Source organism: Dromiciops gliroides, chromosome 2, assembly GCF_019393635.1.
Source record: "Dromiciops gliroides isolate mDroGli1 chromosome 2, mDroGli1.pri, whole genome shotgun sequence".
NCBI lineage: Eukaryota > Metazoa > Chordata > Mammalia > Microbiotheria > Microbiotheriidae > Dromiciops > Dromiciops gliroides.
This window is the reverse complement of record NC_057862.1, coordinates 262214313-262241069: the sequence shown is the minus strand read 5'-3', so window position 1 is coordinate 262241069 and position 26757 is coordinate 262214313. Positions and strand designations below refer to the sequence as shown.

The window sequence follows — 26757 nt, the reverse complement described above, 5'->3', positions numbered from 1 at the left end:
CTTTATTATTATCCTCTGATTTTTTGCAATCTACCTTCTCTTTCCATCATTCAGTTGAAATTATTTTCTTGAAGCCTACAAATGGCTTCCTAAATACAAAATTAAAAGCCCTTTTCTCAGTCTTTATACTTTGTGACTTCTTTGTAACATCTGACACTTGATCAATCTTTCCTTTTGTGACCTGCTATATACTGGGCTAGGAGGTTGCCTGGTGTAGTGGAAAATTCACTGAACTGGAACCCGGAGGTCCCAGTTCTACTAATAGCAATTAGCTATGTAACCTTGCGCAAATTATTTTTCTCTAGGTTTCAGGGTTCTGTTTCTATAAAATAAGGAAGTTGGACAGATGACCTCTAAAGTTCTGTGAATTTATAGTTCTGTTCTGACCTTTCTCCTTTTCTGGCTTCTTTTTCTCCCCTACCCACCAAATACAGACATTCCCCAAAGTGAAATTCTTGTCTTTTCCTTTTTCACTAGAGTATAATCAGAAGACTTGAGTTTGAATACTGTCTCTAACCACTGGTTTTCCTCATGTATTAATTTGGGAGTAAAAGTAGTATTGATCTTACAGGGTTGTAACTTGCTTAGCAGACCTTAAAATGCTAGCTATTATTTATACATTTTCTCTCATTTCATCCTCAAAATAATCCCACAAAGCAGCTGCTATTACTATTGTTGTTTTACAGATGAGGAAACAGGCAGGGATAGATCAAGAGATTTGCTCAGTGTCGCAGAAAGCATTGGAGGACAGATTGGAATATAGTCTTCCCAACTCCACTGACCCATCTAGATATATCCTCATCAAGATTATATGTACATTCTGCTTTTTTCTCTTTATTTTGCTCTGTATCCTACACTCTTGGTAATCTTATCCCATAAAAATAGATATTCTTGCAAGTCTTTGTCAGTCCTTACTCTTTCTTGAAATCAAAATACTTTCACCATGACCAAAAATTTTTCCAAACCAATTTCCCTTCCTCATTTCTCCAGTTAAAAAAACAAAAACAAAACCAAGCACTCTTTCCAATCATTAAGGTTTGAAATCTAAGTTTATTTTCCATTTTCAGAAACTCCAACCTAAAGTCTTATTAGTTCTGACTGCCCAATAACTTACATCAATCCCTTCTTATCTATTTCCATTGACACCCCCTAGTTTTATTCCCATTATTATGCTTTACCTGATCTATGTTAACAGCCTCATAATCAGTGTCACATGGTTACCCCTGTCTTTAGGAAGATAGCTTTGGCAGCTGAGTGGAGTGGGGAGAGAGGCAGGGAGAACAAACAAAATGTTGTTACAGTGGTCAAAATGTGAGATTATGAGGACCTACAGCAAGGTCGTGTCTGTATGAATGTAGAGAAGTGAGAGCTGTTGTGAAGCTAAAAGTGAGAAGATAGAGCAAAAGATTGGGTCTCTAAATATGAGTAAGGAGTTGAAAATGACACCGTGATTGCAAACTTAGATTTTGGCCAGAGTCACATAGCTATTAAGTGTTTGAGTCTGGATTCAAAGTTATCTCTTCCTAATGCTAGGCCCAGCACTCTATTCACTGTGCCACCCAGCTGTCTAGAGAAGTTTGGGAGAAAGATAATGAGTTTCTGTTTTGGACATGTTGACATCCAGTTTGAGATGTCCACTAAACACTTGGTTAGGACAAGAAACAGGTAAAGTCTGCATATTGAGTATAAAGAGTGTTTTGTATTCATTGTTTTGTCCCCCGCAGCATCTATTATCATAGCTTAGAGACTCAATATATATTTGTTGAATGAATGGGAAAAGCCCTCCCTGAGTAGATAATTATTAATTTTTTTATTTACTTTTGGATTTCTCATACCAGTCTTTTTGACTCCACAGAGTAAAATTAAAAAAATGAAGGAAAAATATAAAGACCAAGATGAAGAAGACCGTGAACTTATCATGAAGCTCCTTGGTGTAAGTGAAACACGAAACCATTTCCATCTTTTGCTTTTTATCACACACAAAGTAACATTTTTCTTTGAGGATAAAGATTCTAATGTTCTTGAGAGTAGAAGGAAGGTTGCAGAGAGCAAAGGCAAAAGTTTTAAAGGATAGAAAATTTCATCAGGTAATTGTATGATTTGTGTGTGTATTTGTTTTCTATTCTTGTGTCTTGTTTGCCTCCGTCATTTAATTAAATTAACCCTCATCTCCTGAAATGGGGCCCAGCAGCTTAAAGTCAGGGAAGTTAAAGCAAGTACCTGAAAAACAGTGCAAGATGAATGGAGGTGGGTGCATCTTTTTCAATGTATATCTCAAATCTCAAGTCTTACAAACAGGCAGCTTCCCATAACCATAAGAACTACTAAAAAGAAAACCGAGTTACAGAGTGTGCTTCCACCAAGTATGGACAGCAGGTGGCATTTTACTGTGACCTGCAGCGTGCACACTGTGTATTTCTACCAATACTGTGTAACTCTGATGAATATAAAAAATTGGTCTGTCTGCTGGAGGAGAAAATGAAAGGACTTGAGGAACTCTGCATATTCTCAAGAAGAGCTATCATTACGTACTTCAAAGGAGAGAACAAAAAGGGCTAATAGGGATTAATCTAAATGCTCTTGATGAGTTTTAAGTCACCAAATGCAGATGAATTTCATCCTGGAGCACTCATTACTAATCAGTCAGTCAGTAAACATTGATTAAGCACTTGCTATGTGCCAGGCACTGTGCTAATCATTAGGAATATAAAAGAAAAGCAAAAGATAGTCCCTGTTCTCAAGGAGCTCACAGTTAATCTAGATTTTGGTAAAGCATTTGACAAAGTCTTTCATGTTATTGTTGTAGACAAGTAGGATTGACATGGTGTAATGATTGGAATGACACCACCTACTGGAGACTTGCTGTGGGAAAGCTCCACCATGAGGAAAATGCCTCAGAGGCATTGTGGCTTTTCCTTGGCGTCAGGAAATGACGTTTGCTCGTGGGTGCTGTCTATCAAGGCTACCAGCCAATCAACTTGAGGAGCCTCCTATGGTCTGGGAGGAGACAGGAAGGAGGAAAGGGAGCCTACGCAGAGAGCACTGGCCTTTTTCGCTTCCGGACTTGATGGTGGTGGCGGCAGAGGACTTCACAGGAAATTTGAGGAAAGATAGGAATGCCAGGCTGTTAGAATTCTGTTCTCAATCTTTTTCTTTCTATTTTCCAATAAACCCTTAAAAACCTAAACTCGTTTTATCAGTGATTTTTAGTCAGTTTCCCCCAAACTGGGGGAACAGATTAGAATCCACATTTAGAATCTTAAATTACACAATGGTTTATGATCATACAACTAATCCACATTCCTGGACCCAAAGAATTAATAGTTTGATGTCAATTTTCAGGACGATTGCTAGTATTTAATAGCACTTTAAGGTTTGCAAAGCACTTTAGACATATCTCACAGTACCCCTGGGAGGTAGGTGTTATTGTTGTCCCTGTTTTACAGATGAGGAAACAGGTAGAGAGAGGGTTCAGTGACTGCTCAGGGTCACAGAGCTAGGAAGTGTCTAAGGACAGATCTGAACTGAACCCTTCTTGACTGTAGGTCCAGTGGTTTATCTGTTGCACCAAGATGCTTTAGGAGTAAAATGTTAAAAAAAAGATTGGAAAGGTAGGAGGGGGATACATTATGAAGGGCTTTGAATGCCAAGCAGAGGATTTTGATCCTGGAGGCCATAGGGTGCCACTAGAGTGCTGCTATAAATGTTTTGATGTATATGGGGATTTTTTTTTTTTTAATCAATGGCTTCCTTCAGGGTATAAGCCCTATAATGGAATCTTTGGTTCAGAGAGTATGAATATCTTAGTTATTTGCATAATTCCAAAATGGTTGTCTCAATTTACAGCTCTACCAGTAATCCAACGTTGTACCTATCTTCTCACAACCCCTCTAACGTTGAAATTGCCTTTTGGGGGATCATCTTTGCTAGTTTGCAGAGTATGGGGTAAAATCTCAGATTGCTTTGTATTTCTCTTATTAGTGATTTAGAGCATTCTTTCATATGCCTATTTTTACATTCATCTTTTGAGAATTGTTTGTTTCTATCGTCTGACCACTTATCTGTTGGAGAATAGCTATTGGGGTGTGTGTGTGTGTGTGTGTGTGTGTGTGTGTGTGTATTTTAATTGTTTGTGTATCTTAGGTACAAAACCTTTATCAGAGAAATTTGATACAGAGATTTTTCCCATTTGACCACTTCTCTTCTTATCTTAGGTGCATTAATTTTGTCTGTGCATAAGATTTTTAGTTTTGTGAAATCAAAGTTATCTCTTTTATCTTTCATAATTACCTCTATCCCTTGTTTGGTGAAGAATACATTTCTTCCTCATAGCTATAAGAGGTCTATGAGCTACTTCCAATTTCTTTTTTTTAATAGCATGATCTTAATAGTAAAGTCACCTATCCCCTCCAATTTCTGACAATCTGTTTTCCAGTTCTTGTTATTTTAATCATTGTGTATGTTGTTATTTTGGCTCTGCTTTCTTCACAATGCATCAAATCATACAGTTCTAAAGTAGAATTTTTTTTTTATACAGGGAAGGACTAGAAGCAGTGGATGGAAGCTGCAGAGTTAAATATAGACTTTGATATAAGGCATAAGTTGCTGGCAGCCTAAAGCTGCAGAAAAATATGTGATAGACTGCTTCAGGTGGTGGGGTGGTTGGTTGCTTCTAACTGGAGGTCTTTAAGCAGAGGCTGAATAACCAATGGCAGGGGATATTCTAGAAGGGATTTGTTGTCAGGTTTGGATTGGGTTTTGTATACTCCAAGGTCCTTTCCAGTTCTTTGATTCTGTGATACTGTGTAATAAAGTCTGCAGGTTCTAGCAAAGAAGAAAAAGGGAAGAAAGGAAAAAAAGGAAAAACTGGGAAAACAAAAGAAGAGGCAGTGAAGAAACAACCCCAGAAATTCAGAAGTGAACTGAGGATTGGTGACAAAATTAAGAAAGAAACTCCTTCTCTTGAAGTTCTGACTCATGAATTACAAGAACTTGCCATGGACGATCAGCCAGATGACAAGGTAAATCTTCTCATCTTTAGAAATAATCTGAAATTTAAAAAACTTGCTCAGTGCTCTTTCCTAAAAGCATATTTGTTTACTTTTTTAAAAATAGTGAACAATTGCTTTAGGAGCTGAGGAATGTATTCATAATATACAACCATTCTTAACTGCTTAATAAGAGGTAACAGGGCATAGGGAATATAGAAATAGGCTGGGAGTCAATGAAACCCACCAAGTGCAAGTCTGGCCTCTGACATATCCTAGCTGTGTGATCCTGGGCAAGACACTTAATATTCATGCCCCTGACAATTTTTAACGTTATACATTTCAGAATGGTTACTAGTTGGCTTTGGTAGAGGGAGTTTCCTCACTGGGAATTCCTAGTGAAATCATAAGTCCAGAAAATTGTGGCTACCATAACCTCTACAGCACTGAAGGAATTGCAGAACTAAGTTATATTATTGAACCTTAAAACAGCTGCTGCTGTGCCCTTGCCTCTTGATGAGATAGATGTACATTTTTTCTTTCATGCTTGGTTTCAGGCTTAAGGTACAAACAGAATATATTAGCAGATGTTGGCAAGTTTGCAAGTAGGCTTTGTTTGCTCATCATACCTCACCAGCATCAGTTGCATTGAGATGAATGTCTTTCATCTTATAAAATCACTCTAATTCTAAAAATCATAAATTTTTGTTTATGAGGTTTTTGAGTAGATGTTGTTTTGGTGAAAACTGACTTTAAAATGTTATTTTTGAAACAAATATGTTCAAAGTAAAGTAGTAATTTGACATTGGTTCAAATAGAAGTCAGAGAAAAAATTTACTTGATCTTTATGTAGAAAGGATTGATATATTGAAGGTGGCCTAGGTACATTCAAAGTACCGTTTGAAAAACTAACCCATATAATAATTTCATTAACAAAATATTTCAATTTGCACGCAAAATTTCTGGATTTTGGGGCAGCTAGGTGGCACAGTGGATAGAGCACCGGCCCTGGATTCAGGAGGACCTGAGTTCAAATCCGGCCTCAGACACTTAACACATACTAACTGTATGACCCTGGGCAAGTCACTTATTAACCCCAATTGCCTCACCAAAAAACAACAACAAAAAAAAAAACTTTAAATTTCTGGATTTTGAAAATGTTTATTTGAACAAAAAATTCTGTTGTTTCTGATGAATTCAATGCAGAATCTTAAAAAAAAAAAAGGTTTGGGCAACCATTGTTCTTTGTGACAAATTAAACTTAGGTCATAAACCACCATGTTTCCAGCTCAGTAGTTTCCTAAATGTATATAGTAATTACCTTTTTTGTTTTTTTAATGTCCTTTGGTGGTAATAAAAGCACTATTTTGGACTATTGCATTCTGATATTCTGTATTATTCTGTTGTCTTGGATCTAAGTTTAGTTAAGGTCTATAATTTATAGTAATTCAGTATTTAGGGGTTGAATTTCTTATGAAGAAAATTTTGTTCAAATGCAAGAATCCTCTCATGTACATTATTTATTAGAAAATATAATCTGATTATTTGGGGTAATACATTTCAGAAAATTTTTCTGGAGGCAGTAGTAATTGATAAAAGACTTGTTGATCCTCGGTTCTTTCCAAAATTGTTTCTTTTGATGAATTAGTTTGGTTATTCTTCATACCTTTGCAGATTAAGAACAATAAAAACTTCCCAGACAACATGGAGATGTGCTAGATCACTATTTTTAAAAAACCTTTACTTTGTTTTACTCTCTCCCTTTGAGTGGTATTACTCTCTGAAAAATAAATTTTAAATGCCAGGTCCAGATTTTTATACCCTGTAACACTCAAATTCATTGCTCGCAGATCATTCTTGAATATAAATCTGTCTCTCAGCAAGGGTCGGGTGGTGACAGCCTATTAATCACGATGTCTTGGCTGTTACATGATCTTTGACATGGACTACAAGGGTTTTGTTGCACTAATTATACACTTTTATTTCCATGTTTGGAGCAGGAAGATCAAGATATAGACCAACAAGGAAATGAGGTATGATTTTATGGGGGCATGGGGACCAATAGGGGCTCTCACAGCACTGTATCATCTGTTTCCTAAAAGATTCAGCATAAATATTAGTGCCAATTTAAGTCCTTCTTTGATGTTACACAGAGCCATTTGCCCTAGGTTTCCTTATTCTTTAATAGTGAATGGATCAAGTTGAACAACATGTGGGCAGGGGCCCTAAGAACAGAAAGACATAGAATTAGGAACCCTATAACCAAGCTTCCTGGACCCCACGTAGACTCTAATGCTACTCTTTAGCTGAGTACTCTGCACCTAGTAGTCAAATTGCTCATGAAGCAAATTTAAATCCTTTTGTAGTTAGTTAATGGGCTACAGTAAGAGTGAATTCCAAGTAAAAGAGGAGAGAAACTAAACCAGTCTTTGTCAAATTAATCTGCTATTTTTCCTTTTTGAAATTTTACACATCTTTAAAAAAGGTACAATAAAATAAATCTCTTTAGTTAGTACTGTCCTCACTTCTTCAATGTTTCTCCATATATTATTGGTATTAAACACATCTCTGAACACATATGGTTGAAACTAACTCTTTGTTAACTAATGGGAACCTTGTGTACTAATTGGAGAGGCTTTTCAAAAAATTCAGTTTTAGTTTCAGTTCCAAATTCCCACCCTTCCACTGAGAAAGCAAGAAAGACAAAATCCATTGCAAACGTCTATAGACAAAATAAATTCCCACATTAGCGATGTTTTTATACACACACACACACACACACACACAGTCTGTACTGAGTCCATCCTGTGTCTCTTTATCTGGAGGAGTGTAGCAGTTTCATTATGAATTGTGATTGGTCATTGCATTAATCAGAATTGCTAAGTCAAGTTGTAATTCTATAAATTATTCTCCTGCTTCTGCTCACTTCACTTTGTATCTATTCACAAAATCTTCCTGGGCTTCCCTGAAGCAATCTCCTTGGGGGCAGCTAGGTGGCGCAGTGGATAAAGCACTGGCCCTGGATTCAGGAAGATCTGAAACTATCTCCTTCATTATTTCTTAAAGCACACTGGTATTTCTATCACCTTATACCTGACTTACTCAGGCCGCCCCCCCGCAGCTGATGAGTACTTCATCTATTTTCAGTTCTTTGCCACAACATAATGAACTACTATGAAAAATAGACTTTTTTTGTAGATACAATCATGATAATTGCTGAGTAGTTTTCTTAAGGCTTATAAAAATTATCTCTCTCTTTAAATGTTTTATTAATCCACTTTTCTTTTTTGGTTATATTTCCCATCACTCTTCCCCCTCCCCAGCAAACTTTCCTTATAACAAACAGTCAAGGAAATCAGATCAGCACAGCAAAGTATACTGTATTCGATAAGTAGACAATACCACCTCTTTATTGAGAGGCAGCAAATGTGTTTCACTTTCAGTCTGCAAAGTTACATTTGGATAAATGTTCTTAATTCTAGGCTTTTTGCTGCAACCCGTGTATCCCTAGACACAGAAACTGTTGGGTGGTATTTGGTATTGTTATGGGCTAAAATTCTAGCTATTCTGACTAAAATATCTAATGAGTGGTGGCCAATAAATTATAAGCTTTAGCAAGAGTTAGACTTTTAAGCATTTATTAAGGAGAATAAGAATCTGGTAGAGAGAGAGAAAGGCCTACATTCATCTATCTATTAAAGGGAGAGCACATTTCTCCCTCCGCAGGAAAGAGCGCAAGACAGAGTGCCAGTCTCTTCCTTCTTCCTCCCACTAGCAGACGTCACTTCCTGACGCCAAAGAAAAGACTCCTGGTCTTGCCCTCAAAGACCTTCACTTCGTGGGGAGCTTTTCTACAGTAAATCTCCAGCAGGTGGCATCATTCCAATCATTACAGTATGGAGCCTAAAATATTAAAGGGGTTCTGTAACAGCTGTCAAGAAAAAACAGCATCAGATAGTCTAAGTGATAAGTAATCTGATTTTCTCTAAATAAGAGAAAGCTGGCCCTGTATCTATTCCATTTCTGTCCACCTTGATAAAAATCTTAGTCTTATACTATATTTCTTCGGTGTTTTAAAAGTAGCCTGATTTGCATTAATAGAGTATGGTGCTGGAAACTGGATTTTGTAGCTAGAGGATTTTGAATCAGTAACTTTTGTGTGTATGGCTGGAATAGGAGACTCTGAGGTCACTTTCAGATCTTAACCTATGGTGCCACTATAAAATTAAGTAAGCATCCTTGTCAGGGTGAACCCTAGTAGGTACCCTCCTTGGTTCTCTTAAGAGAAAAGAAATAAAGTCCTAAATTACACTTAACATAAAAGAATTGAAGGGAGATAAAAAAAGTATTCATCTAAATAGACAGTATCTGAATTTTGTCCCATTTCAAAGCAGTTTTTGCTTTCTAGGAGAACCTGTTGGATTCTTTGACAGGACAACCCCACTCTGAAGATGTGCTGCTTTTTGCTATACCAATATGTGCCCCATATACCACCATGACCAACTATAAGTAAGTCACCATTAGGCTAGTCAAGTCAACAACAACAAAAATGCTTTATAAATTGCTTCATAATTTAGTGATATGTGGCAATTTCTTTTTAAAGATACAAAGTGAAACTTACTCCTGGAGTCCAGAAAAAAGGAAAAGGTATTATTGTCCTCTGATTCTTTAAGATTTAAAGATGATGGTGAACTAATGACAACCAGTTCAGTTTTCTTCTTTTCTGTTTATAGCTGCTAAAACTGCCTTGAATACTTTCATGCATTCAAAAGAAGCAACAGCAAGAGAAAAGGATTTATTTCGTAGTGTAAAGGTAGGTTTTCTTCCATAGTCTTTGGACCGCTAGTATAGCCTCTGGCTCTAATAGTAAAGTCAGAGTTAAAATAGTGGTTGTAAATGTTTAATGTCTAGAACCTGAAAAACATGAAGGTACTCAATATGTTTGTATTTTTTAGGACACTGACTTGTCAAGAAATATTCCTGGGAAAGTGAAAGTATCTGCACCCAATCTGCTCAATGCAAAGAAGAAATAACTGAGACAAAATAATAACCTATTTTGAAAGGTACTCAAATGCTCAAAGTGGCTTAGGTAAATAGGCTGTACTATATATGCATTCTACAAAATAACCTTTTCTCCATTTCAAATGGAAAAAACTCAGTATCTTAATTGTAAGTTTATATAAAATTTTTTACAACACTATACATGCGCCTGTTCACCTAAATTAATGTGAAATTTAGGTCACAAGTGAACCTTCATTTCATGTTGAAATACTGAGATAGTACATATACTGCAGACCTAAAAATTAGCTTGTAACACATGTTCTTGGATCCTACTCTGTTGGAACAGTTTTTCTCCTAATGTTAATAGCTAGTTGATTTGTATTGTAATTGGGTTTATGCAATTTTTCCTTCTCCAATCAATCACTTCTGGAGTTCCTGTTGGCATAAGCTATGAATGTGTTTATAAAAAAAAAGACTGAATATAATTCAATTGTTCTTTCTGCCCTCACCTGCCCCCCATTCCCCGAACTACCCTGTGCCAGCCACATTCACTACTTTGTTATCAAGCTAAGGTATCTACAGCATGCTGGTATTTGTACTACTAAAGAACTGCAATTACTAAAAATGTCTTTTTTCCCTTCCCAGAATTAGATATATTTCCAACCTTTTGGGATTCCTTTGTTCAGGCCAGAAGATGATAAATTATTATACTCAGTTCTAAGTAAAAGAAATAATACTTGGGGGGAGGGGAGGAAAAGGGAAAGGAAAGATTTCATTAGAAATTTATACAAAAACTTCTAGTGGCAGGAGAATCTTTAATTATATGATTATGTACTAATTGGATGTTTATATTGTACCATTTCACTTCTCCATTTATGAATGATGTCAAAATCCCATGATCTTGAAAGTTAAATTTCAATTAAATTATTTTATGTTTTACCTTTTCTCTAGTTGTAAGCTTCTCTAAGATTGTGAGATGATTCTCTAAGTTGTATGCCCTATTCAGAGTATTAAATAAGAATATGTGATAGCCGTTCTTGGACTTTCTGTCCAGTATGTTTTATTTTATTTTTTGCTCTAATAGAAGAGAATCATTTGCATTAAATACATTTATTGCAAATATCTTCAGACACAAAAATAGGTTCTCTAGGCCATTCACATGCATATTTAAGCCAAAAAAAAGCTTACAACACAGCTTACAGATGATGCCACACTTTGTGAAATTAATTACACCTTTTAGAATTTTGCTTGTCCATGCAAGATTTATTGGAGGCATGACCTGTAGAGTGTCTTATGATCCAGATGTATTGTTACTACCAAACTTCTGATTCACACTGTGAAGTAAGTGCTTTGGAAGGCAGTTCCATGAGCTGGCTAATAAGTCTTTAAAGCAAATGACTGCTTCTAGGCTTAGCCTGAAAAGGAGAAAAAAACATGGTTAAAAGCACTTTGAATTTTAATAAATTATCAAAAAGGAGATAAGGAAATATTAGATGGTTTATAAGTGATGCTTGTTGTTAGCACCCTCCTGCAAGTGCCCAATTTTTTCCCAAATATGATTTACAAGAAATTAACCAGTTAAAAATTGCATCTTGGGGCGGCTAGGTGACGCAGTGGATAAAGCACGGGCCCTGGATTCAGGAGTACCTGAGTACAAATCCGGCCTCAGACACTTGACACTTACTAGATGTGTAACCCTGGGTAAGTCACTTAACCCCCATTGCCCCGCCCAAAAAAAAAAAAAAAAAGCATCTTTCCCCCTTAGCTTACCTTACAAGCGATTTTGGTTGTACTGAAAACACAAGGATTTCATTACTGTGAGCCTAAGAGAGATTTAAAAAAAAATTTTTTTAGTCACTGAAATTCAGAAATAAAAAATCATCTTTAAAAAATAAAACTATACTTACTGCTTTGTGCTGGGCAAGCAAGTTGTTAGCACACCCACCAAAAACAATCACTTCTCCTTCATCGCTTGCACAAGCTGTATGCCACAACCTGCAGAGTAACAAAAACATTTCATGTTTAAACAAAATGCCTCCCTTTCTACAGGTTAGCCGTCTTTATACTCTTCCCCGCTATAATGTTAAGTAAGGAAGGTGAAGAAGAAAGCTTCCCCTTCCCTGTGGCTATAATCATATCACACCAAAACAGGAGTATAAAAATTTGGTGCATTATAAAGATACACATACATCTCCATATTATACACATTGCTAGGTGAACAATTTTCCCTTTGAATGTTTTGGGGTCAGAGATAGCCTGAATGGTATCTACCTATCTGGTTAGTGATTACACACACAAATAAAAAATGTCACCCAAGGTATTAGCCAAATGGATACCATTCAGGCCATCTATCTCTCTATCTAAAATATGCTTCCAATTGCCAGTTCTAGGCAGTTCTATTTCCACATCTCTCTATTCAAATGTTTCTACACTACCAGTACTACTACTACTACTACTACTACACTCCTTTCAGAGACAGAAACTTCTGCTCCGTACAGCTGTCAAAATAATCTTAACGCATAGGACAATCCATGTCAGTCTTTTGTAGGAAAATGTACCTTAAAAACTCCTGGGGCGGCTAGGTGGTACAGTGGATAGAGCACCAGCCCTGGAGTCAGGAGGACCTGAGTTCAAATCCGGCCTCAGACATTTAACACTTACTAGCTGTGTGACCCTGGGCAAGTGTTAACTGTGCCACCTAGCTGCCCCTATCCTAAGCAATTTATGAAGTTCATTATAAATGTATATAGTAGCATTTAAAAAAAAAAGAAAAACACTCCAGAACACAAAGAATGATGAGCATTTCAAGTTACCTTTATAGGAAAAATAAATTATTCCAACAGAAAAAGGTAAAATCATACCTATTCCCTCAGAAGCTTAAAATTTTAGATTGCAAAATTATTAACTAGCTAAAGAAATTATACCATACCATTTCAGGGGGAAAGATGGAGCCTGAGAAAGAACTCCCAGTAAGAAAACCACATCTGTGTCACAGAGGTAGAACTTGAACTTACTTAGTCCTGACTCTAACAGACATTATGATATTGTCTATTCAAAGCTGATGTAATGATAAATAGTGTAAGTCAAATGGATTTTTCTAAAACATTAGGGCTTCAGACCAAAAGGGATTTATTATTAAGGCTTCCTGACCCACTCACCAGAATACTCTCCAAACATTTCATCAAATTGTCCATCATTTTACTGCTATTTCCTACAAGTCTTTTTTCTTAGATGCCCACCTAATTCAGACACTAGTCAATTTTATGCAGTGAAATCTCTCATTTAATGACTTCTCTTTGCAAATGTGGGAAGTACAAAACTGAGGAAAATTTGAAGGGCAATTCCAGGTCCAGATTCTACTTTAAGATTTTGTGATAGTTGAAGAAGCAAGATTAAGGATAATTAAAGAGGAAGGACCTGATTCAATAAGAAGGAAAAGGAAATTAGTAATAAAGAAAAGTAAACAATTAGTAAAAAGATTATAAGGATGATCCCTGAAAAACCTGGAAAGACTAATGAACATCAATGTATAGTGAAGTGAGCAAAGCTGGGAGGACATTGTGCATAGTGACAGCAGTATTGTTCAATGAGCAATTGTGAATGACTTAACTACTCTCAGCAGTGAAATGATCCAAGACAATCCCAAGGAACTAATGAGGAAGCCTGCTATGCACCCCTATAGAAAGAACTGATAAAAAGAACACTTGTGGATTGTACATATGTAACCTGGTTGCGATCTTGTGGAGGGTGGAGGAAAGGGAGAGAGGGAAGGAGAAAAATTTGGAACTCTAAATCTTATGAAAATGAATGTTGAAAACTACCCTTACATGTAACTGGAAAATAAAATAAATGTTTGTTGCTGAAAAAGAAAAGAAAAAGATTAAAAGGGGCAGAGCTAAGATAGAGGAATGAAGCTAGCATTTTGGTCCCCTAATCACTTCCTTATACCATCTAGCATCCAGTGACACTGGCCTCCTTACTATCTCCTGAACAAGACATTCCACCTCTCATCTGTCATTTTCACTAGCTAGGTCCCATGCCTGGAATGTTCTCTCTCATCTCTGCCTCCTTCCGCTGAGTCTCAGGTATAATTCCAGTTTTTACATGAAACCTTTCCCAACCTCTCAATTATAGTTCACTCTCTCTTAATTATCTCCTGCTCATTGAGAGCAGGAACTGTCTTTTGCCTCTCTGTGTATTTATGAAGCAGTATGCTTCATAAATGCTTTAACTGACTAAACAGCAGAGGCCTGTGGAACACTGAAGGTTAGCAGGCAATGAAGTATTCTTGAAGGGAATGGAAGTGAGGTTTCAATGGGGAAAAAAGCATCTCAAATGGATGAGAGGAAACCTCACACCTGTCAGAAGGTTAGAGTGAAAAAAATGCCACACAGAAAGGGGAAGGGAAAAAAAAGAAAATGTAGAGATGACAGACTGGCTGGTAAGAATGTCTTTTTCTGGGGGCAGCTAGGTGGCGCAGTGGATAAAGCACCGGCCTTGGACTCAGTTCAAGTCCGGCCTCAGACACTTGACACTTACTAGCTGTGTGACCCTGGGCAAGTCACTTAACCCCAATTGCCTCACCAAAAAAGAAAGAAAAGAGAAAAGAATGTCTTTTTCTGGTTTCTTGAAAATCTGGTTCCATTTAAGTTTTATACAGGATATCATCCATGACAATGACTTCTTTGAAAGTACATGTGGGGCAGCTAGGTGGCGCAGTGGATAAAGCACCGGCCTTGGACTCAGTTCAAGTCCGGCCTCAGACACTTAATACTTAACTAGCTGTGTGACCCTGGGCAAGTCACTTAACCCCAATTGCCTCACTAAAAAAAAAAAATTTTTTTAATTTAAAAAAAAGAAAGTACATGTGATCATTAAACAAAGTTACCACTGGTTTTATCTACCAAGGAACCTTCTACTTGGCAAATGCATGAGTGGCACTGTTTTGGAAGAGAGAAGGCTGTATTTCAAGGATAGATTTTAAAACTCAAAGCAAACTTGGATAGAGGTCATCTACCTAAAATGCTTTATAATCAACATAGAATTTGTATGAACACAGGAAATAACAGAGATGAGCAAGTAGGAATATAGGCTGGTACTGCTGTTTTCTTCAATGTCTTTTTTTTTTTTGGTATAATAATACTCTGATCTTTTATATTCTTTTGGGATGTTCCTCTCTTTAAGAATGTGAAAATCAATCTATAAGTGCCTTTAAAATCATGTGGATTTTAGCATTGATTTCCTCTGTATATAAGGGAGAAGAGTTAGGAACACTGCCTGACACTGATCTCTACTTCCATACATGGTGCAGGGAGGTGGGAGTGTTTTATTCCACAATGACCTACTTATATAATACTTGAATCCTTAGCACCTAATTCTTTGTGCCTGACCCAAAGAAGGTACTTAGTAAATGTTTTTTGAATGATGAGACCAGAATGCTAGAAAAATCCTAACAGATCTGTCCAACTTCACATCTGTTTAACTGTACTCTTTCCAGTTCAATCATTAACATTTACTCTAACATTCCCTCAAGCTACTAGTTGTACATTTCTCTTCCTTTTCAATCTCCAACTGCTATAATCACTCTATCTCCAGAAGTCCTATCTCAAATGTTACCATCTTAATTCCAAAGTGAAGTCTGCAAGGCTTTATCTCAGTTCTAATCTTCCTTAATCTCTCTACAATTTTAGATACTGCTGACCATCCTCCACTTCCTGGTTACTCTCTCTCTTCTCTTACCTTATGCTGCTTTCTTTGGGTTTTCCTACCTGTCTAACCATTATTCAATTTTCTTTTTCTTCTGTTTTTTGAGAGGCAATCAGGGTTAAGTGACAGAACTAGTAATTATGTGAGGCCAAATTTGAACTCAGGTCCTCCTGACTCCAGGTCCAGTTCTCTATCCACTTAGCTGCTCTCTTACTCAATTTTCTTCACCAGTTCATTGTCTACCTGACAATTCCTAAAAACAGTGGTCCTCCATGACTATCCTGAGCCACCTTTTTGTCCTTTCTCCTCTCTTCTTTAGTTGATTTAACTGATGGAATTATTTCTAATGTGTCTCCTAGACCTTAGTCTCTTAAAAGTCCATTCTCAAAGTGGTTGTTCTGTCAGCCTTTCAAACAAATTTTTCCCTTCCTCCCAACTTCGCTGTTTCTTATGAGGATATCTACAACTTGAGACATCCAGGTTGCTACTTCTGGGATAACCTTTATTCACCCCTTTCTCTATTACACACAGAAGTCACTTATGCATGCACAAATTATTTGTTCAGCATAAAGCTGATGAATCATTTTTGTTTGCTTATACCTTGGTTTTTCAGTATAGCTGTGTTTAAACTGTATCCATTCATTCTTACTGATCCAGTAAGTCCAGGCATCACCTGAAGAAAAGAAAAAAGACCCTTACGCATATTATTTTGTTGTATGTGGAAGTGATGTTAAACTGTACTTTTTACTTTTACCAAGAGAGGTTTGAAGCTCATTTCCAAAAAGGTATTACATTTTGTGTATAAGTTGAACAGTGTATGTAGAAGAAATAGAAAGAGATGTAGTGGTTTTTTTCCTTCATTAGAACTCACAGCTAAGCAAATCCCATCCATCCCCTACAACTTTGAGACCCTCTGAAAATTAAACAAAAATATGAATGGGGAGATTGTATCTGATTAAAAGAAGCACAGAATCCTATTTGTAAATGACTCTTTGGATTTTCTAGAGTAACACAGATATTAATTACATTTGTTTACGTACTCTTTGTGGAAAGTTAGGGGCACATGTTCTGCTCAAAAGCATCAAACCAACTTACTTAGTGGTTGTTTATCAGTGGTAAACCCGCCGAAGAGAAAAAGATGATCTGGAGAAACTGGTGTTAAAGAATGCCAAGAACGACCAACTGGGCACAGACCTTGTGGAATTCTGAAAAAGTAAAAAATAGCTGTAATCAATGCAACAATGTTATAGTTTTTTCTCCACTTTTCTTCAAACACAGAATTCAACAACTATGTTAAAAATTGGCATGAATTAGCATTAGCAAAATTTTAGTAATTCTTAAGTAAGGGATACTTAAAAACAGAAAGTTTTGCCTCAATGATTATGATAAAGAAAATTTATTAACAGAGAGCTTTAATAAGGAATGAATCTACAATGGAAAGTTTTTTCTTTTGAAGGACTTTTCTAATGTTGTGTGTTACCTACAATTCATTCCATTCCCATGTGTCCAGATTAAGATAATGAAGATCATTCATCCTGGAGTCCTAAGGGAGGGGAAAAAAAAGTTACTCTGAATAATCCAGAAGCAAACCAAAATTTAGGAAGTGATATACTCACTCGGTATCTGCCTCCAAATACAAAGCCTTTATTTCCAACAGTAGCACAGGCATGGGCAGCTCTAGGAGAAGGAGATTTACCCTGCAAAAAATATCACACAGGAAAATTTTGTTAACAGACTAGGCTAAGCTGATAGTAGAAACTGGTTGTTTCTGGGAATGGGAACAATGTTAACAGAACTGTATCTGGAGCACAGCAAATAAAAACAGTCACCAGCAGTGGTAATGTGAAGGGTTAGGAAGACTAGACCAACTGCCTAAATAAAATGTAAATCTGTAGTGTGAAGTAGAATTTATGAGGCAGCTAGGTGGCGAAGTGAATAAAACACCAGCCCTAGATTCAGGAGAACCTGAGTTCAAATTTGGCCTCAGACACTTGACACTAGCTCTGTGACCCTGGGCAAGTCACTTAACCCTCACTGTCCCACCCCACCCCCCAAAAAATTCTTCATCTCAATTTATTATTTGCTTTTTTGAAAGAACTAATATGGGGCGGCTAGGTGGCGCAGTGGATAAAGCACTGGCCCTGGATTCAGGAGTTCCTGAGTTCAAATCCGGCCTCAGACACTTAACACTTACTAGCTATGTGACCCTGGGCAAGTCACTTAACACCACTGCCCCGTAAAAAAAAAAAAAAAGAACTAATGAAGAAATAATTCTTTTAAAAGTTTACTTTTTTTCTAAATACAAAAAATAGGCTATAAAAGAATTATAAAACAAATGAATTCACTTTCAACATAGTGCCTAGATAGCAAGGTGCTATATATTTTACCTTATGAGCATACAAGAGGGAGATCACCAAATTTTTTTTTTAAGGGGGGGGGGGTGAGGCAATAGGGATTAAGTGACTTGCCCAGGGTCACACAGCTAGTAAATGTCAAGTGTATGAGGCCGGATTTGAACTCAGGTCCTCCTGAATCCAGGGCCAGTGCTCTATCCACTGTACCACCTAGGTGCCCCACTTTTTTTTTTTTTTGGTGAGGCAATTGGGGTTAAGATCACCAAATTTGAAGAAATCAACCACATCACCTACTGTCTTTATAACAATTACAAAAATAGATTACATCCTATAACCAAAAAGTAGACAAACAAAATCACAACTCACATCTTTCTTCAATCCACTTTCTAGTCTGAGAAGATAGTTATACTTTAAAACAATTGTGACCAAAATAAGAAGACTAATTTAATTCAGTGTTCTGTAGCAACTTACTGTAGTTATAGGTTGCCTCCAGGTAAAAGTGTCGGTGTCCAAAACATGTACATGATCGTTCCATCCTCTGGGATGACTTGAATTCTAAATAAGATTTTAAAATTTTACTTTAACTACTTTTGGCCATATTTAGTTCCCAATTTATGATTGCCACATACTTATCCATATTATATTAAATTATACACTGTGAGCTCCTTAGGAGAAAAGACTATTTTTTGCCCCTTTGTGCTTAGCACATAATTACTTAATAAATGTTTGTTGACTTGACTTTACATAGTCATAACTTGATTAACAAGGCATACTAGAAATGGAAGGGAGGAAAGGGGTGTGTATATGGTGATATTAATAATTCTGTTTAATTTAACAGTTATTAATAGTGAGTCAGTGTTAAAAATCACTTACCCAAAAAGATGTTTCATCAAACTCAAAAGTTCCCAGTTGTTTATCTTCAGGTAAATACCCATAACCTCCAAAAAATATTAGCCTGTAATATAAAAATAAGACATTTTACAAACTCCATCACCACTTTGTTCACTAGTGATTCATTTTATTGTATCATATTCAAAATGTTGATGAAGTATCTTTTTGATTTTTACTTCACTTAAATAAGAATGTTAAGTTTTAGGGTTTTGGTTTGGATTTTTTATTTTTCATGAGGCGATTGGGGTTAAATGACTTGCCCAGGGTCACACAGCTAGTAATTGTTAATTGATGCCGGATTTGAACTCAGGTCCTCCTAAATCCAGAGCCGGTGCTCTATCCACTGCGCCACCTAGCTGCCCCAGTTTTAGGTTTTTTAAGGGTAAAGCACTCTTTATATTCAGTTACTATTCACAAGTAATAAAGGATATATTACATATTTAAGGGTATACCAAGTTTTATATGTAAGCAATATACTAATGCTACTAACTCACTTGTTTTTATACACCCAGACACCAAGTTTGTCCTTTGATGATGGAGGAATTCCTTGGCAATCAATTCTTACCCACTGCAACACTTTGTCTGTGGACCTTGAATCCAGCATGTAGAACTGCAGAAAAAAAATTTATTTAGGGAAGAAAGAAGAGAATGGACACAACTAAAGAAATATTATCAGTCTGAGATTTCCAATAGAGAATAGCTAGGTATTTTAATGTAGGTTATCAAAAGTCTGTCATTCCAGCTTCAAAGATAAACTTTTCCTCCTGTATCTACAAGATATCTCCTAATCTACGAAATTTAAGCTCTGTAACCTATCCAACCTACTACAATCTTCCTTTCATTGATCTTGGCACTGCTAATTTCTCCCCCCCCAAATTGTGTCAAAATTCATATTACTACTATCTCAAAGGACCTTGCAGAAAATGCTTTGTAAATCAGACAGTGCTATACATCTATTAATTCAATCAATTATAGTGCCCTTTTGTAAGAGTGGTATACTAAGATTCAATTATAAGGAACAAAACTACCTTCAAAAGAAATGTTAAGTGAGTCAATAGATAATACACAAATATCTTATTAGTTTAAAAAAAATGGTGGCTGAAAATATAAATTTTTGCAGCCAAAATACTAATGGCAATATTTCACATTTGGCCAACATACCTTTTTTCCCCATATAAATATTGTATTTATTTTCTAGTTACATGTAGAGATTTCCAAATTTTTCTCCCTACCTCCCCTCCCTCCCCGCCACCAAGACAGCAAGTAATCTGATATTGGTTATATATGTATAATCACATTAAACATATTTCTGCATTAGTCATGTTATGAGAGAAGAATCAGAGCAAAAAAGAAAAAAAAACAATAGAAATAGTGTGGTTCGATCTGCATCTAGATTTCAGTTCCTTTTTTTTTTCTGGATTTGGAGAGCATTTTCCATCATGAGTCCTTTGGAACTATCTTGGACCACTGTATTGCTGAAAAGAATCAAGTCTATCACAGTTCAACATATAATGATGTTGATACTGTGTACAATGTTTTCCTGGTTCTGCTCATCTCACTCATCATCAGTTAATGCAAGTCCTTCCAGGTTTCTCTGAAATCTGCCTGCTCATCGTTTCCTTTTTTTTTTTTTGCAGGGCTATGGGGGTTAAGTGACTTGCCCAGGGTCACACGGCTAGTAAGTGTCAAGTGTCTGAGGCCGGATTTGAACTCAGGTCCTCCTGAATCCAGGGCCGGTGTTTTATCCACTGCACCACCTAGCTGCCCCCACTGCTCATCGGTTCTTACAGCACAATAGTATTCCATTACATTCATATACCACAATTTGTTCAGCCATTCCCCAACTGATGGGCAGCCCCTCAGTTTCCAATTCCTTGCCACCACAAAAAGAGCAGCTATAAATAATCGTGTATAAGTGGGTCCTTTTCCCTTTTTTATGATCTCTGGGAAAAAGACCAAATAGTGGTATTGCTGGGTCAAAGGGTATGCACAGCTTTATATCCCTGTGGTCATAGTTCCAAATTGCTCTCCAGAATGGTTGGATCAGTTCACAACTCCACCAACAATGCGTTAGTGTTCCAATTTTTCCACAGCTTCTCCAACATTTATTATTTTCCTTTTTTGTCATATTAAGCAATCTGATAGCTGTGAGGCGGTACCTTAGAGTTGTTTTAATTTGTATTTCTCTAATCAATAGTGATTTAGAGCATTTTTTCACATGGCAATAGATAGTTTTGATTTCTTCATCAGAAAACTGCCTGTTCATATCCTTTGACCATTTCTCAATTGGGGAGTGACTTGGATTCTTATAAATTTGATTTAGTTCCTGATATATTTTAGAAATGAAGGCCAACATACTTTTAAAAGTGGTAAAGAGTAATAAATCCTTTAACTTTACTTGAATAACCTAAAAAACCTGGTATCCCCAAACACTGCTTCTAAAAGTAGGAAAAGAGAATTTAAAATTCTTGAAAACACTAACCTTGTTTGTATTTCCTCTCGAATGATGTCCTCCAAATAAGTATAGCACCCTATCTACACAAACAGCACAACTCCCTGACATAGAAGGGGGAACATCACCTTCAGTATTTTTCTTCGTCCTGATAGGAAATTTAAAAAACTGAATGTTAACTATCTTTTCAAAGAAGACATGACAGATAAGGAAAACTAGTTTAGCAATATCAGTTTTTCAAACCTACCATTTTTCCCCTACAGTAAGGAAAAAAATACTTACAGAATCAGAGTTGGAAGGTATCTCAGTGGCCAGCCATCTAATTTAATTCATACTCAATAGCTCTCATCAAATTAGGAGTTCTCTCCAACAATATATTTTTCCCAGTTTCTCTGAAATCTGCCTGCTCATCATTTCTTACAGCACAATAGTATTCCATTATATTCATATACCACAACTTGTTCAGCTATTCCCCAAGTGATGTACCACAAAAAGAGCAGCTATAAATATTTTTGTACACATGGGTCCTTTTCCCTTTAAAAATGTAGTTTTAAAAAAATGTTTCAAGAGCAAAAACTGGCAAAGATGGTGAGTAGGAGGAAACAGTACCAAGGTCTCTCCTCTGACTAAAAAAAAAAAAAAGTCAAGGAAGCATACCAAACCAAATAGTAACTGCCCAGATCAGCAGAGAGAGACAGCTAGGGGCCTACGGGGGGGTCCATGCAGGAAGGTATAAAAAGAGCCTTCTGGGGGCGGGGGGGGGGGGGAGAGCCTTCTAGCACAGAGACTGTGCCAGAACCTGCAGGTATTCACCATAGCAAGAAGGAATTGCATATCCAGTTCTAAAGTGATTGAAGGGGGCAGCTAGGTGGCGCAGTGGATAAAGTACTGGCCTTGGATTCAGAAGGACCTGAGTTCAAATCCGACCTCAGACACTTGACACTTAGCAGCTGTGTGACACTGGGCAAGTCACTTAACCCTCACTGCCCCGAAAAAAACAAACAAATGAAATGACTGAGGATGAGTCCAAGACGAGGAACAGAATAGGATGCAGTTAGTACCTGTGTCTCTCTCACACCAGACTGGACTGGTGGAGGGGGAGAGCCATTGTGGGTGAGTACCAGGGCATGGAGTGGATGTAGCCAGGTTTTACACAGTGGTAAATATATCACTGATTCTAAACATGCTTGCAAAAGGTTTGGAATATAAAGCTGATTAAACAGGTCCAGGAAGCTCAGACTAAGATTGAACACTGAAGAGTGAGTATCAGATCCACTCAGCTGAAGGGGTTGGGGCCTATCAGTATTCTACTAGCAGCAAGCCTGCAATGGGGTTACCCATGCTAAAAGCAGGGATTGGAACCTGAAAAGGTAAGATCAAAAAAAGTAGCAGCAATCAGACTTGTCCCTATATCAGGACTGAATGTTGGTAGGTCCCATCCTGAGCTGCTCCTAATTTCTTTGTAGAATATCACACTCAAAACCCAGAGAATGCAGCAGCAGAGATACAAGTATATTAATGCATTATTGGTAGAGCTATAAAATGATACAATCATTTTGGGAAACCATTTATAACTATACTTTAAGGTCTTTAAACTCACCTTTAATATTTTCCCCCAATTAGATGTAAAAACAATTTTTAACATTAGTTTTTAATTTTTGAGTTCCAAATTCTTTCCTTCCCTCCTCTTCAACCAACCCTCCCCCCATTGAGAAGGCAAGCAATTTGATATACGTTCTACATGTGCAGTCACACAAGACATATTTCCATGTTAGACATGTTATAAAAGAAAACACAGGCAAAAAAACAAGAAAGAAAAATTATGCTTCAATTTGCATTCAGATTCCATCAGTTCTTTCTTTGGAGGTGAATAGCATTTTTCATCATAAATCTTTCAGAACTGTCTTGGATCATTGTATTGCTGAGAATAGCTAAGTCATTCATAACTGTTCATCATACAATATTGCTGCTATTGTGAACACTATTCTCCTTGGATCTGTTCATTTCACTTTGTTATCAGTTAGTGCAAGTTTTTACAGGCTTAAACTACTAATTTAAGCCAGTGATGCCACTACTAGGGTCCATATTCCAAGGAGATCAAAGAAAAAGGAAAAGAACCCAAATGTACAAAAATTTTTTAGAGTAGCTCATTCTGTATTGGGAAATGACTAAACAAATTAAAGTATATGAATATAATAAGAATATTATTGTACTATAAGAAAAGATGAAACCGATAGTTTCAGAGAAGCCTGGGATGACCTATATAAACTGATGCAGAACAAACTGAACAGAATGATTTATACTAAAAGAGACAATTCTGAAAAACTTGAGAACTCTATTCAATGCAATTATAAGGACTGGTAAAGAAACATGCTACCCACCTCTTCAAAGAAAGGTAATATATTCAAGGTACACAATAAGCCATATTTTCAGATCTGGCTAATGTGGGAATTTGTTAACTATTAATATTCACAAGATTTGGTTTGGGTTCTTTTCCTTTTTCTTTGATCTCCTTGGAATATGGACTAGATGACCAGAAGGCATCTTAAATTGAACATGTCTAAAACTAAAATCATTCATTGTCTTTCCCTCAAACTTCCTTTCCCCTTTCCAAACTTCCCTGTTACTGTCAAGGGCAATGCCATTTCTCCAATGTTCCAGGTTCACAATCTAGGTATCATCTTGAATTTTTCACACTCTCTCAACCTTTATATCTAATATCCTGCCAAGGCTTGTCCATTTCACTACTTTCTTCTCTAAGAATGCTACCAATTTGGTCCAGGCCTTCATCAATTCCCTCTCAGATATTGGAATAGCCTGATGGTGGTTCTGCCTGCCTCAATTCTCTCCCCACCCCAATCCATCATCCATTCAGCCACATAAGTGATTTTCCTAAAGTGAAGGTCCAACCATGACACTCTCCTATTCAATAAACTCCAGTGGCTATTGCATCCAGGATCAAATACAGAATCCTCTGTTTGACATACAATGCCCTCCCCGCCCCCAACCTTTCCAAGATTCTTATATACATCATTTCCCCACCACCTACCCTTGAATCCAGTGACAATGGCCTTCTTGCTGTCCCATAAACAAGATATTCCATCTCATGGTTCTAGGTATTTTCTCTGGCTCACCCCTATGCCTGCAGTGTTCTCCCCTCCTCATGTCATCAGCTCTGGCTTCCTTCAAGTCCCAATTAAAATCTCATCTTATGAAGGAAGCTTTTCCCAACCACCCAATCCCAGTGCTTTCCCTCTTTTAATTATTTACTACTGATCTTATACATAAGCTTGTTTGTATATATTTGTTTGTTTGTTATCTCCCCCACCAGATTGTAACCACCTTGAAGTCAGGATTGTCTTTTGCCTGTTTTGGTATTGATAAGTTGGTTGTGCCAATATCATATAAAAAACAATGCTATCTAAATTAAATAACTTATTCAGTAACCATACCAAACTATTGTGATAAAATAATGGGACTTGGCAGATGCCCAGGGGTCCCACCTGATTTACTATTGTTTGAATTGGGTGAGAATGAGAAACTGTCTAAGCACCTACTTAAGGATGATTGGATGGGGAACACACCTGGCTGGCCCTGAGTGAAGTGTTGGTGTACTACTGACATCAGCAAGAGACCATTCTCAACCAATCTACTTAAAGGACCTCCCCTTTTGGGAAGGGAGAGAGGAACGAGGAAGTGAACACTCGCTTAGAGAAGAACTCTCTTTTTGGTGAGGAAGACGCATGTGGCAAGAGAAGGAGAACAAGGAGTCCCTCTTAGTCGTTCGGACACCAGCTTGGTGGTGAGAGATTTCACGTGGGCTACTAGGAAAGGAAATTGTTTTTTCTCTCTGGCTATACCGAATTAGATCTGAGCTAGGATTTCCATGCTATAAGGAATCTGTTCTCAATCTCTCTCTTCACTAACTTATAATATATATTTTAATAAATCTTTAAAAGCCTAAACTCGCTGAATTTATCAGTGATTTTAGCCAGCTTCCCCCCAGGACTGGGGGGGGGGGACAGATTAGAACCCATAATTTAGATTTTAAACAACACACTATTAAAGGATTACTATGTAGAGCTAGAAAAAAAATCATCTGGAGAAAAAAAAAGGTCAACAATCTCAAGGGAAATCATCATCAAAACTTTTTAGTGATGGCTAAAATACAGAATGATTAACTAATGGAACAGATGACATATACGAGATAAAAGCAAATTAACAGTAATATACTATTTGACACTGCAAGACTGCAGTTTTGGTGTAAAGACTCATTATTTGATTTAAAAAAAAAAACACAGAAAAACTGAAAAGCATTCTCTCAAGAAAATAGGTTGAGGGGGCAGCTAAGTAGTACACCGGCCCTGGATTCAGGAGTACCTGAGTTCAAATCCAGCCTCAGACACTTGACATTTACTAGCTGTGTGACGCTGGGCAAGTCACTTAACCCTCGTTGCCCTGCAAAAAAAAAAAAAAACAAACAACAAACAACAAAAACCCCAGAAATTAGGTTGAGACCAACACTTAATACCATATACCAAAATAAGCTCAAGTAGATAAATGACAAACATAAAAGGTCACATCATGAATAAATTAGAGGCTAAAAAGAAATTACCTTTTAAATATGCGAGGAGGAAAAGAGATTAGATAGAAAGGATCATAGAAGATCAAATAGATCATTTTGATTACATAAAATTAAAAATTTTACACAAATCTAGAACAGTTAAAATTAGAAGGGGAACTGAAGCAAGTTTCTTTATGTTTCATCTTCAAGATACATAAAGAAATGATTCAAATTTATAAAAACAAGAACTATTTCCCAATAGAAAAATGGTTAAAGGATACCAATGAGAAGTTCTCAAGGAAAGAAATCCCAGCTAGCCATAGTCATATAAAAAAATATTCCAGATCAATAATAGAGAAATGCGAAGTAAAGCAACTCTAATGTTCTATCTCATAGCCATCAGACTGGGAAAGATGACAAATACCGTCAGCAAAGGCTGTAAGAAAAAAGGCACCTTAATACACTATTTGTAGAATTGGGAATTGGTCCAGCCATTCTGGAAAGAAATTTGGAAAAAGGCTAAAATCCTTTGACTCAAAGATAACACTTCTAGGTTTATAAGCATTTAAAAAAAAAAAAAGGGACTAACCATACAAAAATATTTATAGCAGCTCTTTTTTGCAATGGCAAAGAACTGGAAATTAAGGACATGCCTCTCAATTGGGGAATAACAGAACAGTCTCTAACTGTAATGTATCTTTATTGCACTGTAACAAATAAAGAACAGGATCTTGGGAAGACATATATACTGATTCAGAAAGAAGTGAGCAGAACCAGAAGAACAATTTATACAATAACTAT

General features: G+C 36.8%; 2 protein-coding genes across 6 annotated transcripts in view; one reads left to right on the top strand and one right to left on the bottom strand.

Annotated features, from left to right (window-relative positions):
* The window catches only part of NEMF (nuclear export mediator factor), a 64694-nt gene extending 53663 nt beyond the window's left edge, over positions 1 to 11031 (top strand). For 2 of the 4 annotated variants that reach the window (XM_043981635.1, XM_043981634.1), the window contains exons 27-33: positions 1856 to 1933; positions 4815 to 5021; positions 6989 to 7021; positions 9397 to 9497; positions 9592 to 9635; positions 9722 to 9801; positions 9944 to 11031. In XM_043981635.1, coding sequence (XP_043837570.1) covers positions 1856 to 1933; positions 4815 to 5021; positions 6989 to 7021; positions 9397 to 9497; positions 9592 to 9635; positions 9722 to 9801; positions 9944 to 10021 — 621 coding nt within the window. In that variant the 3' untranslated portion in view covers positions 10022 to 11031. Of the gene's footprint in view, positions 1 to 1855; positions 1934 to 4814; positions 5022 to 6985; positions 7022 to 9396; positions 9498 to 9591; positions 9636 to 9721; positions 9802 to 9943 lie in introns of all 4 variants that reach the window. The other 2 variants (XM_043981633.1, XM_043981632.1) reach the window with 1 other exon arrangement.
* Positions 11020 to 26757, bottom strand: part of KLHDC2 (kelch domain containing 2) — a 33233-nt gene continuing 17495 nt past the window's right edge. For both annotated transcript variants that reach the window (XM_043981636.1, XM_043981637.1), the window contains exons 3-13: positions 21423 to 21540; positions 19435 to 19550; positions 18923 to 19004; positions 18521 to 18604; positions 17312 to 17392; positions 17180 to 17238; positions 16791 to 16900; positions 16296 to 16368; positions 11897 to 11984; positions 11760 to 11812; positions 11020 to 11404 (exon numbers count right to left, since the gene is read on the bottom strand). In XM_043981636.1, coding sequence (XP_043837571.1) covers positions 11281 to 11404; positions 11760 to 11812; positions 11897 to 11984; positions 16296 to 16368; positions 16791 to 16900; positions 17180 to 17238; positions 17312 to 17392; positions 18521 to 18604; positions 18923 to 19004; positions 19435 to 19550; positions 21423 to 21540 — 988 coding nt within the window. In that variant the 3' untranslated portion in view covers positions 11020 to 11280. The remainder of the gene's footprint in view (positions 11405 to 11759; positions 11813 to 11896; positions 11985 to 16295; positions 16369 to 16790; positions 16901 to 17179; positions 17239 to 17311; positions 17393 to 18520; positions 18605 to 18922; positions 19005 to 19434; positions 19551 to 21422; positions 21541 to 26757) is intronic.